Source organism: Terrapene carolina, unplaced genomic scaffold (genome assembly GCF_002925995.2).
Source record: "Terrapene carolina triunguis isolate 2854851 unplaced genomic scaffold, T_m_triunguis-2.0 Scaffold238, whole genome shotgun sequence".
Taxonomy (NCBI): Eukaryota; Metazoa; Chordata; order Testudines; family Emydidae; genus Terrapene; species Terrapene triunguis.
In genome coordinates, this window is record NW_020664589.1 from 11,747,790 (window position 1) to 11,763,443 (window position 15,654).

The following is a 15,654-nucleotide window of genomic DNA, read 5'->3' on the forward strand; positions in this document are numbered from 1 at the left end:
ACGAATGGCATTGCAAATTCCTTTGCTATGAGACTGCCCAGAAGGGATGGCTGTTGGCACGGATGCAAAATTGGAAAGCTGCTAGCGATACCCTTCATCTTCTAGTAATGGAAGGGTGCTGAGAAGGGAGTGGGGAAAGAAGGGAGGCTTTGAGATGAGGAGGGAGTTGAGACATAGACAGGAATGACTTCATGCAGTTGGGTGAAAACAAATTAGGAACAACTTTCTCACAGCATTTTGCCATCTTATGAAGCCAGGCCATGGGGCCGAACCCTGCCCCCGCGGAAGCCAACAGGAGCTTTGGCACTGGATTCAGTCAGAGCAGAATGGGGTTCCCAAATCTGTGGCTCTCGCTCCACAAGCCAGAGTTTTTATTCCATCCCACGCCCCCTCCTCTTCCCCTGCATGTCCCTCCCTGCCCCCTCCTGTCACACAGCCTGTCTCCTGCTCCCCTGCCTTGTCGCGTTGCACGGATAATGGAAACCGTTGGAATTTCTCGCTGAGGAGACTTTCCAGATGTCCCCACAGCCGGAGCCCAACATAAACAAACGGATAAATGTGGGAGGATGCCCAGGCTGTCTGTATCAGGAATAGGTTAATTAGGCCTTCCTCTCTGAAGGGGCCTCCATTGCCGCGGTGATTGGCTGTGGGAAGCAGAGCTCTCGGCGCCATGGCCATTGAGGAGACAGCTTCAAGTATTTCCCACATAAATCTGGCACCCGGCAGCTCTTGACGGTCATGGGGCTCCTTATATGGGCAATGACTCTCTGCGGAGCTGAGGGGAGTTTATCAGCACTGAGCGGAGGTGGAGGTCTGGGGATGGTTCTAGTCTCTGGAGCTGCCACACAGGCAGATGGGTGGTGCTTTAGTTGGTCCAGTTTCTCAAAGGAAATGGACCCTGGGAGGAAGGGGGCAGTTAGGGGCTCCTATGAGCCCACCGCTTTGCAAGGTTTTTGTTTTATAACTTACAACCACCCTTCCCTTCTTCGCAAAACTAACCAGCGTTTTCTGCCCATCGTTCCCCGAGAGCAGAGAATCTTAAATCTCCACCCTAACTGGTCCCTTGTCAGCAGTCTCCGCAGAGAGTGGCCAGTAGCAACATGGGCCATAAAGACCGAACTGTCCTCTCCCTGCTCAGGTCAGGACTGGGGAGCTTTGGTTGGGGCAACGTGAAGAGATTGGCTCAATGAGGGCCCGTATGCTGGGCGCGTTCCATCTTCCTCCTACTCACTTAACTTATTGCCCCCGGTTCATCTGAACTAAGGGAAAACAGAGAGAGTGCAGCGCTAGATCATGCTGGTGACATCTCTGCGCGCTAGGCAGATATACCCTTTAGCCTGTAGACCATGTCCCCTTGAGGCTCAGGTGCACTGAATGGAAGCCAGGTCACACTCAAAGCATCTCTTCAGAGCTCCAGGTAAAGAGCTCATACTCCGTCCTATGCTCCTTGTCCAGAAAGGAAGAGATTTCCTAAGGCCTCTATTCTCCCAGCACATCCGGATTCAGCCCTTGTTAGCAGTAATACTGCTTCCGTATAAATTGTTCATCAGTCCAAATTCCACCACCAAAGCCGCTTGCTTCCGCTTGTCACACTGAGTGTTTCAAACCTGCATTGCTTCACCCAGGACAGATCAGAGGCAAGGAACAGCTCCCACCTCCTTGAACACCAGAAAAGAGTGAGCAAGGAATGTGTGGTCTTGGTAGGTTTGCACCCTGCTCACTCATCCTGGGTACCGGGGCTATTTTCTCCTTCCACCTCCTTCCATCCCTCGGCAGGTCATCCCATTGCCCAAGCTACTCTTAGGGTGACCAGCCTTGTCCCAGTATTTAACCTCTGTTCTATTTTTCTGCACCTCACCCGTTGCCATGAAACGCATGGGCACATCTCTTGAAAAGCCTGCGGCAACATGTCCTCCAGATTCTGCAGCTGTGCTAATCAGTTTCATACAGCTCAGCTATTCTCCCTCCCTCCCCGCACTTATCCTTCCATCCAGGGGGAAAATCTCACTGTCCTAACTCAGGACAAATGAGTGCCATGCATAAGTCTCTTCTCACACCCATGTAAATCGGGATTAACTCTACTGCAGTCAGTGGAACGATGGTGTTAAACTGTGTGGATAAGATCCATGAACCAAATTCTCCACTAATGTAAATCCGCATGACTGCATTGATTTCACTGGAGTTTCCCCTATTAAATCAACAGAGAATTGGCCCCCCATATATCCAAACAATCCACAAACCAGCACTTAAATCAGCTAGAAATGAGTAGCAGTAATATAAAAAATCCTTGTGCTAGCCAAGGGATATGGCTGCAGAGGGTATGTGTACGTGCCCATATCCCGCTGGGGGAGCTGTCATGGTATTTGGCAATATAGTGTGATCTGTTTTCTCTCCTGGGGGGGTCTGAAGAAGTGCAGGTGTTTGCTGCATGTACCCTGACTGCTTCAGCTTCACTCCGCTCAGCGCTTTCCACTACGCAGGACGTAGGCAGCTGCGCTGACGTCAGCCCACACTTTCACCGGCTCTGCTCCACCGACTGGCCTTAGCTTCAACCCTGACCTGGGGAGACCACCCTCCTCCGAGGGGGAAGTGTAACTCGATCGCTGGGCTGGCTCCTTCCCAGGCTTCTCCTGACGGAGTCAATTTGACATTTGCTGACTTTTATGGGCTGATTTCATCCTGTAGGAGAAATGACTCTGCTGGCTACAAATTAGCCGGCGAGAGGTGAAACGGGCTGCTTGGAATATGGACACCTTGTTGGATTACGTTGAACTTGGTCAGTGGTCCATCGATGGAAGGGTAGAGCTTGATCCATGGATACTTCCAAACCTGTGTTCCTGGTCCTTTCCCTATAGGCCTCTGACTGTTTTATTGGAAAGTTTCTTTCTGGTCTTCCCTCAATCCCCCCCCCCACCCATTTAAAAAAAACCCAACTCCACTGAGTACACCATACCCATGATTTAAAGGAAGAGCAAAATATTGAATTTTTTAAACAATGAGATAACATTACCCTGGCATGGTACCCACACAATGATCTTATAGGTTCACTTAGTAAATCTCTGCATAAAGCCTGCTAGGGAAAGACATTTAAAGACCACTGGAAATGCCTTAGAATTTGATTGGAACTAGAGACAGCATTCCGAGCGAAGGGATCGTCGGCTGCAATACTCACTCCAGCAGAGCTTGGTTTTGCTGGCATTCAAGACGCGGTGCGAGGCTTTTCATTTGCTTGACCTTGGACTAAGATAAGAGAGGATTCCGCTCTCACCCGGTGTGATTCTGGGATGGTGGTTAGGGGCAAGACTTTTATTCACGCCCAGCCTGGGCTGAACTGGTTGACAGTTTTGCTTTTCAGTGCACAGGATGTAGTGTGCCAGTGGCAATGGACCCAGACTCCGCTGAAACAACGTGGAACCAGCTCAGCACCGGGATGCGCTAACACCTGTTGGGCTTGTGAGCAGCAAAAGACTGGATGAGCTCAGAACAGACGTGACGGCTTGACTTTTGAGCTCCACTACGGAGGTCGCGTTGGGGACATGCCATGCTAATCACCAATCTCTCTTATTGTTTTCCAGGGCATGCTCATCGAAGGGCCATCCGGTCCCGAAGGCCCAGCTGTAAGTCAATTTTTTGTTAACACTTCTCTGGGCTCTATTGCTTCCATATGCCATACCTGGATATCAGAGCAGTTCAGGGTCACTTTTACTCTGCTAAAATAAACAGGCAGCTCCAGTTCCGTTTCTTTCCTTTGTGCACGCATGCGCACACAAATAACAGCACGTTTTCCTTTGTTACCTAATTTTTTGTCCCGTCTTTTCCATACTAGGGTCTTCCAGGACCTCCGGGAACTTCTGGGCCCGTGGGTCCACTGGGTGACCCCGGCGAGAGAGTAAGTATAATGGATTTACATTCTTTGGCTGGCCGTCGTTCATTCTTGCTGTGCACTGTGGAGCTTTAAACTGTGACCTGGGGTGTAAAACATAACTGGTCTTAGTGGTACTTGATAACAACCCCTCTTGCCCTTTAGCCCTTCTGCCTCGAAATGGGGAGAAGTTGTAAGCCTAGCAGAACTCGGCCTGGGGTAAAGGACAGATGTTTGAACCTGGAACAAACATTCGGGGAGTGTCCACACTAGCCTTTACAAATGTGTCAATGACCTCAAGTTACTTGGCAACCAATTAACTCAAGATTTTACAAAAAATCTTAGTGTAAAGAAACCCCTTTGACATCTCTCCACATCCTTTAGTCCTATGTGACAGGTAATTACGCTGTGTCTCAGTAATAATCGGAGGGCAAACGAGGCATGTGTCTGAGAGTTATTCAGTAGGCAAGTGCAGCCTGTCTGCGATATTAGACGGCGGGCAATGTTTTCTGCATTATGGCAGGCTCTGCCATCTCAGAAAGTTTTGCAGTGCTATAAATACAGAATTAAGGTTTCACTGCAGGATTCAGAAGATGCAGGAGCTGACTGTTGGTGTGAAAAACTTTCATTCAAACACACAAAAGTCTTCTAGCACAGGAAAAGTATGAATTAAGTTCAGACCTGGAGCCTTAATTAAACAATCCACCTGTTAGTAGCAAAAAATATCCACCACTCCTGCAATGGATGGTGTTTCTTTCTCACAGGAGCTCCATGGGTTCAGTGGATTTCACTTTGTAGCCTATAACAGGAATGTGCTTTCCTTCTTGTATAGTGGTTTTGTTTTCTTTCAAATTTACCTCCAATATGAAGATCCTTCTCCTACAATACTGTGTCTTTCTATTAGGAGGAGCTTCTGCCTTACTGACAGGCACGAGCAACTGACCTGCATTCTCTGTCAATGGGATTGTTAGGTGGTTTCCTTTATTATTATTATTATTATTATTTTATTTTTATTAAATTCGTTGATGGGCAAAATACTCTCCAGCCCCCAATACATTTTATTTGCGTTTTCAAGGCTCCTGGATTTTGGTGTCCAACATGTGACACCTACAGCCTCATTTTCAGAAAGCGCTGAGCACCCACAATGCCAGCTGAGATTCAGGATGTCTCTAGGTGGTCGGCACCTCTGAAAATCAGGCCCCCGGTTTCTGATTAGGGCCGCCTGAAATTGAGGCTCCCAAACGGCCACCATGCAAATATATTTTCATTTCTGCTTCGTTTTCTTTGCCTCTGAATCACGCAGCCACAGTTAAATGCTATTTTTCTCCCAGTAGGAGGAAATTAAACAGCAAAGAAGTAACATGTGCAGTTGCTGTGCTGAAACAAACTCCTGCTTCTGCATACACAATGCAGCTGGCAGTGTCTGTAGAGTTAATTTAGGCCTGACACCTAGTGGAGGATTTGGAGTACCGCAGCTTGCTTTTGTTTCTCTGAAGGCCTGAAATGAGGTCACTAGAACCTAACTACTGTAGCAGCCAGACTCAAGCTGCTGGAATTAGAACAGTCCCTCGGCAGGAATCTGATTTCATAGGCCGGAGTAAATAAATCACTGCATTTCCAGGCTGAAAGCTTTTAGGAGGAAGGGAAAAATGAATATCATTAGGAAATGGTTTTTTTTTTTCCATTGAAGAACTGTAAGCAGTACTTTAATTTTCGACTGTTAGGCTTATAGAGGGACTTTTCCTGAATGGAGCAGAAGAGGAAAAGTAGTAATCTCCTAACGCAGTGCATTAAAATCCAGCCTGTTTCTCTTGTTTGGCCTGCACGTAAAGATCAAATCTGTTGCCACAGACTACAGTGTAGCCTGATGGACTCCCTCACTAGACCAGGAAATACTCAGTGTCATGCCCAGTCTTTTCAAACTCTTCCTTTAGGGCACAGTTTACTCTTCAGACACAATAAAATAGTTCAACATAAGTTCCACATATAAGCCTTGTCTGTCCCTCTCACCCATGGTCTTCTGCAGGGGCCCAGAGCCTTTCATCCTGCTCCAGGCCAAACTTTCTCCTCCCTCAACAGAGCTGTGTTTTTGGCTTTTATAATCATAGACTATCAGGATTGGAAGAGACCTCAGGAGGTCATCTAGTCTAACCCCCTGCTCAAAGCAGGACCAATCCCCAGACAGATTTTTACCCTAGTTCCCTAAGCGGCCCCCTCAAGGATTGAACTCACAACCTTGGGTTTAGCAGGCCAATGCTCAAACCACTGAGCTTGAGCGGTCTCGGCTGGGACATAGCTGATCGGTATGCTGGGCCCAGCGCCCCTTAGAGTTACCCCACCCTGTGACAGGCAGACAACGCATTCAGTCAGAATTAGGATAGAACCCTTGGTTCTGAACCTTAAAAACCCAGTCTCCTGACGCATAAGCTATAGTAGAGTCTGCATGACGTGCTGTAATTAAGACATACAGCCTCAGTACGCTGCAGCCGCGAGCGGGTGACAGACATAGCCTGTGCATGCTTAAACACGTTTGGCACCAGGGACAAGCAGGCAGGTTCTGCTTTGTCACCTTACTCACACCCCGTCGATTTCAGCAGCCCATGTGTGAGTGAGGCAAGCGGAACTTGGCCCTGTGCCAGTACTGTGAATGGCTGCACAACAGAGGTATTTTTAGATTAGTTGAGCGTACTTCTGCAATGTTGTTGAGTGTGTTGCTATTTAACAAAGTCACGGGTACTTCTGGGATGGGGATGGGGGTCCCAGACAGCTACAGCACCAGGTTGGGTGTTTAGGGGCACCCAGGATAACCTAAGGGAGAGCTTCCCAACAGGAGGTCTGACTCATCCCCTCACTAGCAAGAAAGAAGGGGGCTACGAGAGAAGGAGCCATAGTTAAGTCAGGGGCTGAAGACAGGGAGGTAGCCAGGGAGGGACAGGGGGATTATTTCTCTTTGAACTATTATGAACCTACAGACATTGGGCTTGGATGAAGATTTGGCCTAATCTGAATCTCTTGGCCCGTCTCCAGTCCAAACCTGGCTTCGGTCACCGCTGTTCTCATCTTAGTCAAGTATGGCCATTTCTCCACGCTGACCTCCTACTTCTACACAGCAGTGCACAGCTGGCGGTCTCCGCTAAGTGGTGGAGACAGGGTGGAGAGCTTCGTCCCATTGACAAAACGTTCGAGTTCGGGGAAGGCAGAGCTGGGCCCCTTCTAGATGTCTTCCCTGAGGTGCATTGATAGCGTAGTGTACAGGACCCTCTCTGGAGCCGCGCAGAGTTGCATTCCAGGTCAGGGGAGAGGTAGTGCGCATGGGGAAGATGGCCATTGGCTCAGAAGTGTGCTATTATGGGCAAACTCGATGAGTGCCAAAAGTTCACCTAAAAATAAAAACAGCACTAACGATAGACTCTGCCTGTAGCTTGATGTTGTGGTTGAAGTCATGGCAAGGGTCTTTTTCAACCTCAAAGAGCAAAAAAATACTCATTAGCAAAACAAAAAAAAAAAAGTCTTGGAATCTGCCAAGAAACAAAAGGAGAAGAGTCTAGTTAATGCTCTGTTTTCCCCGAGTCTGTTCTGTAATTCTAGAGGAGAGATGAATGGCAGTGACAATATACCATGGAAGAGCTGACAGAATATCTAATGCGTCTGTTCCCCCCAGCACTGTTATCCAGTGAATACCAAATACTGTCGTGAGGATGGGAACAGTTAGCAGAAGATGTTTCCCTCAGTCTCCTCGTTCATTCAGTCTGATTTCTAAAGCGGGCACTGGTGCAGAATGTCTTCTGTCGACTTAGCAGAGCTGCGTAATTGGGTCCCCTTCCCTGCAAGGGCGTACGGTGCAGTCGCTTCCACCTAGGAAGGAGGGGAGGAAGACCCATCCCCATAGGTCCTGGCCGTCTGCTTTTGCAGTGTTCTATATGAGCATTTGCCTCTAGGCAAAAAAACGTTGGCATCTGGCTTCAGTATGTATTCTTAATGGGTGGCTGAGGAGTTACGCCCGTGGTGTAAATGGGATTAGAATCAGGCTTAATATCCGGGTGGTCTAAAGGGCCACAGACAAAATACTCTAGTTCAAAGTTGTATATTCATGGCACACTAAGGCTACAAAACAAATAGGGTACAGCTAGCCATCACAGTCAAACCTGCTCCCCACCTCGCTGTGGTATTTGTCTCTCTACCAACATCAGATGTGGGCCGTACGTTCGCCTGCCAGCTTCTCCCGTCTCATGAGCACAGCTGGCTGCTTCATTCCTTGTGCACCTGTGGAATTCCTTCATTCCACAGGTGCACGTATCTTGTTAGCTGTCTTCACACCAAGCTATGGGCTGTTCAATTCTATCTGGACAAGCCAAGAAAGGTTGCAGACGGAGCTAAGAAAAAAAGGTCTGGCCAGATAAAAGCAAGGGAAGGGGAATAGGTTTCCTTGAGTGTCTTTCCTTGGGCTTTGTGCTAGTTAATAGATTCCAACACTTAAGTTCCTTCTGAGGTTTGGGTTATTAGGGCTCTGGTTCTTGAAGTTTGTTGTTTGTTTAATGCCAGAATTTGAAAAACCAGAATAAACTTGATATATGTGATGGCTGGAATCCACTTGTTTGCAGAGAGCCAGCACGAAGTCCGTGGACCACCTAAGTCTCACTTAACCCCTATTTTAAAGGCTTAAGTCGTATATGAGCTCTGTGCTGGCTCCTTTGCTCAGTAAGCTAGGAGCTCGGACCAGTGCAAAACATGGCCAACTGGTCTTTCATCCAGATCCTTTCTCTTTAATTACTACTTCTTGCCTGGCTCCAGGCACCAGAACACCAGCTGGAAATGACTACACACGTGTTTACAAATGAGAACACAAGAAGAAATATATCAAGATATGAGGAACAGCCATCAGGAAGATATGGCTACATTTTTTTCCACTGGCATGACTCTTCTTGGACTTGATCTCATGCATGGATACAAAGCAAAGCCTGAGCCAGACAGTTCCTTTGTGTGCACGCTTTTATAGTCGACTCCCATGAGCCTTCTCTTAGGCCTATGTTGCAATTCTGTCCTCATGCACAGTGTTCAAAATCCCTCCTCGGATGCGCTTGATCCTCCGGTTTCCTTGCTGCAAGTTCTTGGGATCAATCAGAAGAAACAATCTTGTGTGTCCCTCTGATGTGCCTCGTGATGATGTGGCTCTTCTCCAAAGTTGGGTGACTTCCACATTCCCTTTCCAGTGAGTGCCCTGCAAACACTCTTTTCTCCATGGCTGCTTCCTGTAGCATGTGACTGAGAGGAATTTTTGAATGCAAGATGGTTGCCTGGCTGCCTTCCATTGAGACAGACTCTGAGCTTGAAGGCACCAGCATAACAGAGGTTGCATTCTCAGGTTTCCTGCCAACTGGGAAATGCGGTAACCGCCAGGCTGCAGATCTTCAGTATCAATTTCACAGCCTCACAATATCCACGTGCAAAATGCAGCCATGGAGAGCTCAATGGAAGGGTCTCTGCTGTGGTTTTAAGATGGATTTAAATGGATTATTGGGTATCAGGGCATTTTGGTGATGATGCTAATTTGGACCCTTTTTTTGAAAATTAAGACTCTTTATCACACTGACTCTCAGGGGATCTGGCTGGTATTTCCTGGGTACTGCACTCCGCTAACCTCTCCAGTTAAGGCTCCCCCTCACTTAAACTCCTGGCGTATTATTTTTTTGATGGAACAATAATAGCGTTTCGTGTAGTTGTGACATGATTGAGAATGAGAGGGCTGGCTGTGCCACATCGATCCATGCCTTGGAATGCGTAGAACGTCGATATCCAGCCACTCATCTCAACCCCAATGCATGGCCTCAGCCAGGAACTTGCCTGAGAGTTGTTAAGTTAACCCTTTAGAGACTTTGGTCACAATTCATCCCTGAGCCAGTGTGCAGAGCCCAGCATGGTGACTGAGATTGAGGGAGGGGGCACAACCCTGGGGCTGACAGGGCCTTTTGCTGGATAAGGTCACAACAGCCCTCTCACATCAAAGTGCCCCTGTCCCCTGCAACTTGCAGCAGTCAAGGAATAATCAGAGCATTGAACTGTTTTGCCAGCCTCTTTTGGTCCCCATCCACCCCCAGCTTGCCCTGGAATTCCCCCGGGAGGGAATATCAGAGGGGTAGCCGTGTTAGTCTGGATCTGTAAAAAGCAACAAAGAGTCCTGTGGCACCGTATAGACTAACAGATGTATTGGAGCATAAGCTTTCGTGGGTGAATACCCACTTCGTAAGACGCATGTGGGAGGGAAGGAATTCTGCCCCTGGGGCATTTCCCCAAGTGAGGGATCTGTGCAGCTGCAGGGCAGCCATGAATTGTGCCTTGCTTATCATCCATAGCTATTTCTTTAATCACCTCTCCGTGTACGGTGACCTCAGTCCTCTGCTCCTAAGAATTCATTTGTGTGGCAGGCCGGAAGGCGGGGCGGGTGGCCTTTATTTCTGCTGTTCTTCCCTATGATTGTCGGCAGGCTCTCCAGCCTGCCTTTGAATGGCCATGCCGAGCCGGCAGGCACGACGTCCCTGACTCTTTTCACTGCACACCCAGGAGCGAAAGGCGGCCTCTGCATTCAGGAGCAGACCGCACATCCCACTTGTTTATAAATATTCTGTGCAGAACAAATTGTAACCCAACAGTATGCAACATGTTGGGCATAGAAAAGTGATGAATTAATAGAGCCAGGCAACTAGAAATGTATTGAATCCTCTCCACAAGTTAGACCAGATCGTCTTTAATTCGTCTATTATTAGCATTATTATTCTTGTATACAACTCATGTGTGGAACTTTAGAGATGTAGCATAAGACACATGTGAAAACGGAAAGATTGTTGAGACCGGCCAAGTACATCAAACTAATGCGCCAATGATAGTCAGCTATATCAACATAAGCCAACAGTGCTGTCTAGTATATTGGTATTACTTTATTCATCATTCTGGTTTGCTCATTCAGCACTGTATTGCCTGCCTGTGACGAGGTCTATCAGGCTTTCTCTGCCCTCTGCTGGAGGCATCTGTGGCCTGACACTCCCCGTCCAAGGAAAATCCATGCAGACTAGGTGACAAACAAGACAGTCCTCCAGAGGCTTAGAAGGACGAGGATGAAAAATGACCAATCAACAACCAGCGGGCCAGTTAAGAAGACTTGCCTGCCTTTATTCAGACTCAGAGCAGGACAGGGGAATGGTTCCTCAGGGCTCACCCAGAACTTGGGCCCTCGTCAGGGCTTTACCCTAAGTGCCGCAACAGAGGGTTTGTATTTGAAGGGTTCTTTCCCTCTTTCTTTAAGAGTTGCTGTTTTCTTACTTGAGTGTTCAGAGACTGGCACCAAACTTACAGCACAGACTGCCCTGCCCCAAGCTGGAGGCCAAACCTTGTAGACTAAGCGGGGTGGAGGGAGGGAGAGTGAAATGGCTGCAGTACCACACATGGCTCTGAAGGAAGCACTACAGAGCAGCTCCGCCAGCCACACTGCCCCAAACCACGAGGAGCTCCAGCTGTGGGAGGGAACTGTGGGACAACCAGTGAGGAGATCACCTTAAGAAGGCTTAAGGCAGGATTTAAGGAGAAGAGGCATTTGGGAGATGGCTCCAAGTATATCCCCATGTTCCCAAGAAACTGTGAACTGGAATGAGCTGATGGAGAAAGGGAGCTCCTTTGGACAATGTGACTTTAGCCAATGGAGCAAGGAAGGGCTCTTCCACATATCCAAGGTGTAAATTAACCTGTCATCAGGAAGATCTGGTGTTCTTACCACCACGAGGACATTGCATCAGTCTGCCTTGGTCTCTGCACAAGGAAGAACAGCCGTCTCTTGGCACCCACGAGGTTAGACGTGTTCAGAAGCTTTGTTCAGGCTGATAGACAGTCCTTCCCCTGATTTTATGCCGGGCATTGATCACGCCTCTCTCTGCAGATTCCTTTGTTTCTCAGAACTGTGTGTGTTTCCCGAGCGCTCAGCCCTAAGGTGCGAACAGTTTCTTTCTGTCATTGTGTCTTTACAAGTGGATAATTAAAGAACGACATGCCGAGTGAATGAATGTAGCCAAACGGCGGGGGGACGGCAGTGATTTATTGAGTGTCACAGGCCATCCGAACTGAATTCCAAAGCATTCACGAAGAGAATACAAACACCAGCTCCGGAAAACATCCTTCCCGCCGTTCAGCAGAGAAACGTATCATGATCCCTGCCTCAGGAGAGCGCCATGGATTTCTCCAGATCGCTCTGCCCCTTGCGAGGCAAATGCACAGCCGTTTTCTTTTGTCTTTCTCCTTTTGAGAACATGTTAATTAGTTGGATAACACCCCGGATGCTTCTACCCTTTTACACACTGTGCCATGCAATAGAGAACGAAATAGAATAATAGGCCAGATCCACAGCTATCGTACTGTCCCCAAGTTCCATTGAACTAGATGGAGCTACACTGATTTACATCAGCTGAGGATCTGGCCCTGAGACTGTACACCCATGCACCTCTTTTAGGGTAGCATTGAGGCCAATGCTAAAACTTCCATTGGCTTCACAGGCACAGCATCTGGGTCCAGACCTTTGTCATGGTTCTGAAATGTTTGTCGGAAGGTCTTGGGTGCTCTTCTCCTTCTAGGTTTCAGGTGGCACCTGGTTTAGAAGTGCTGAAATACCAGTTGAAAGGCTTTTCTCACAGGCATTTGGGCCAGCAATGGAAGTGTCAGAAATCTAATCCTTTGAGATTTCTGGACCAAATTTGGAGGCCGAAAAAATTGGGCTAAAATCCTGACCAGTGTCCATATTGCATTAACATTTGCAAGCAGTGTGAAGCTTTGCAGCACATCTTAGCTGTTGTAAATCGATATAGCAGCATTGACTTCATTGGAGCCACCCCAATTTACACTGACGTGCAACAGTTTTCTTTTAAAGTTACTCAAAGGCCTTTGGAAAACTGAATTGAATGTAAATTTGAGGTATTTTGAAAATACCCACTCCCCCAACGAACATGCTTGTGTAAAAACATTTTATCAACACACTCGTTTGACAGAATACACAAAGAGCGATAAACAAACCCAGAGCTGATCAATCATACATCAGGACCGTGGGGGCGAGGTGGGGAGAAAGAGTTTATTATATAAGACAAGTTTGGCCTACATTATTTATTGTGCTTTTAATCCAACAGATGGGACTGTTTACCTATCAACTCCTCATCAGCTGAGTCAGGGACTCCTGTGTCGAAGTGGCTAAGTCAACAAAGTGGAAGTAACTTCCCGAGCTAGTCTTGAAAAATGGATAGGTGGATTTGATATGCAGCCTGCCTCCAGCAGCTGAGGGGACTGCTTGTGTTTTCTGCTGATAAATCACTGGCTGTAGTGGCTGTTTACTGCAGGTTTTCAAGCTGTGTTATTATTCTGGGTCAGTTGGAGGGTGACGCGAACCCTGGATTCTTCATCTGTAATGTTCTCCAGTGCCTCTAATTATGGGGCATCACATATCTAAATAGTCTAGCTGATGTATGTGTAGTCCAGGGGAGGGTTGGGCAGTGTTGTTTTCCCTAATTGTGGACTCACTAATCATGGGCTTGAAGATTGGACTGGCATGGTATTGGGTGCCCTTTTGAGAAAGGGAGAGAGAGCACAGGAGAGAGAGGGGAAAAAATCCGAGGAAGCAAGAGGGAACAGAGTTTAAAAAAAAACCCCACACAATGCAGAGAGAATGTGAAAAGGGAGGGAGGGAGGAGAAGTGTATTCTAATACAAAAATAGATAAAGTACATAGACCATGTAAGGAGGCAGGGTAGCCTGGTGCTTAAGGCACAGAACTAAGATCAGGACACCTGGGTTCAGTTCCCAGTTCTGCCACAGACTCACTGAGTGACCTTGGGCAAATCGCTTAGGATATATTTGTCAAAGCACCTAACTGACTTCGGAGCCTCAGGGTACGTCTACACTGCGCTAAACAAAACCCAGGGCACTGAGACTGAGAGCTCGGGTCAGCTGACTCCGGCACTTGGAGCTCAGGAGGTGGGGCTACAAAATAGCCACGTGGACGTTTGGGTGTGGGCTGGAGCCTGGGCTCTGAGACTCTTGTTCCTCGAATGTCTACACTGAAGTTTTACCACCCCGCAGCCTGCGTCTCACGAACCCGAGTCAGCTAACGTAGACCTGCCACGGTCATGCCGTGGGTCTTTTATGGTCGTGTAGACATACCCGAAGTCTCGTTTTCAAAAGTGACTTAGGTCAGGTAGGAGCCTAAGTCTGATTGAAAGTCAATGGGAGCGAGGTGCCTAAATACCTCTAAAAATCTGGCCTCCCTTTGTCTTGTCTGTTTACATAGTAAACTCTTTGTAGCAGAGACCGTTTCTTATTACGTGTATCCACAGCACCCGATCTCTAGGCACTCCAGTACAATTAATCACAAGAAAGGCGACTCGTTTGTGCCAGGGTGCTGGTGTCACAGTTTTGGTGTTTGCCTGGGGTGAGGGTGACTGTGTTTGCAGATCACTGATTTGAGAATTAGAATGAGCAAGACTCCAGTCTGGGTTTCTTGTATATCCATTCAAGAATTCAGATTCTTCAGCACCTCCTGGGGGGAAGAGCCTAGACAGACAATATCATCCATGACATGCAAAATCAGACAGGTGCAAAAAAAAAAAAAAAAGCAACTCTCTGCACATACTCAGAGAGACCGTATTTTTAAGGGCTCAGAATGGCTGGTGCAGCTCACCTATCCTGCTCCAGAGAACTTCCCAAGGGGGATTTCTGCAGCTTTCATTTAAGAAGAGGGGGAAAATAAAATTAATATGGGACCTTATTAAGTAACTGCAGGAAGATGCTGAGCCATTACAAACATTGAATCTATCTCCCCTTGTAAGTATTCTCACACTTGCTTCTTATCAAAGTGTCTGTACTGGGCTACCTTGATTATCACTTCAAAAGTTTTTTTCTCTTACTTAATTGGCCTCTCAGAGTTGGTAAGACAACTCCCACCTGTTCATGCTCTCTGTATGTGTGTATATATATCTCCTCGATATGTTTCACTCAATATGCATCCGAAGAAGTGGGTTGTAGCCCACGAAAGCTTATGCTCTAATAAATTTGTTAGTCTCTAAGGTGCCACAAGTACTCCTGTTCTTTTTGCGGATACAGACTAACACGGCTGCTACTCTGAAACCTGCAGGAAGATGGTGGATTACACCTGAAACTAGAAATGTTCCTCAGATAGGGCCCACTCCTGCCATCATTGAAATGAATGGCAAGACTCCTATTGACTTCATAGGACGGGATCAAGTCTACAACGCCCACAGCTTTGCATGCTAATGGAAAAATTGGAATTATGCATGCACCTTGAGTAGTTAGCTGTCGTCCTCATTTGCATGCTGTATTGCTGGATGTCTGTGAAAATTTGGACTTTTTTGCAGGCACAGAATTGTGAGTGCAAATAATCTGGAGACTGTTTTAGGAAAGTTGGATCTATGCTGTTATTTAGAATTTCATCTGTAGAATGTTTAATGCGTAGGTTGTTCCTATAGAGTGAGATCAAGGTACTCGACTCATGTAAGTCAGTGGAGCTTTGCTGATTTACACCAGCTGATTGTTTGGCCCAAGGCAGATGGAAATATTTTGGTAGGACAAAAAAAACCCACCAAAAAACAATGAAAAGAAAGAACCAGGCGATTAAACATGTGGAAGAATAAATACATTTCGATGCATTTCTGCTTCACTGTTCTGAGTTATATTTTACACCAGGTTTTATATACAGTTTTAATAGGGCTTAATATACTCAACTAAACATTGATACCATTGATCTGGAACATT

The 15,654-nt window shown here is 47.2% G+C and overlaps 1 protein-coding gene across 1 annotated transcript in view; it reads left to right on the forward strand.

Moving 5' to 3' along the window:
• Positions 1 to 15,654, forward strand: part of COL5A1 (collagen type V alpha 1 chain) — a 239,793-nt gene that overhangs the window by 119,147 nt on the left and 104,992 nt on the right. The window contains exons 10-11 of the mRNA XM_024206663.3: positions 3,576 to 3,617; positions 3,827 to 3,889. Coding sequence (XP_024062431.2) covers positions 3,576 to 3,617; positions 3,827 to 3,889 — 105 coding nt within the window. The remainder of the gene's footprint in view (positions 1 to 3,575; positions 3,618 to 3,826; positions 3,890 to 15,654) is intronic.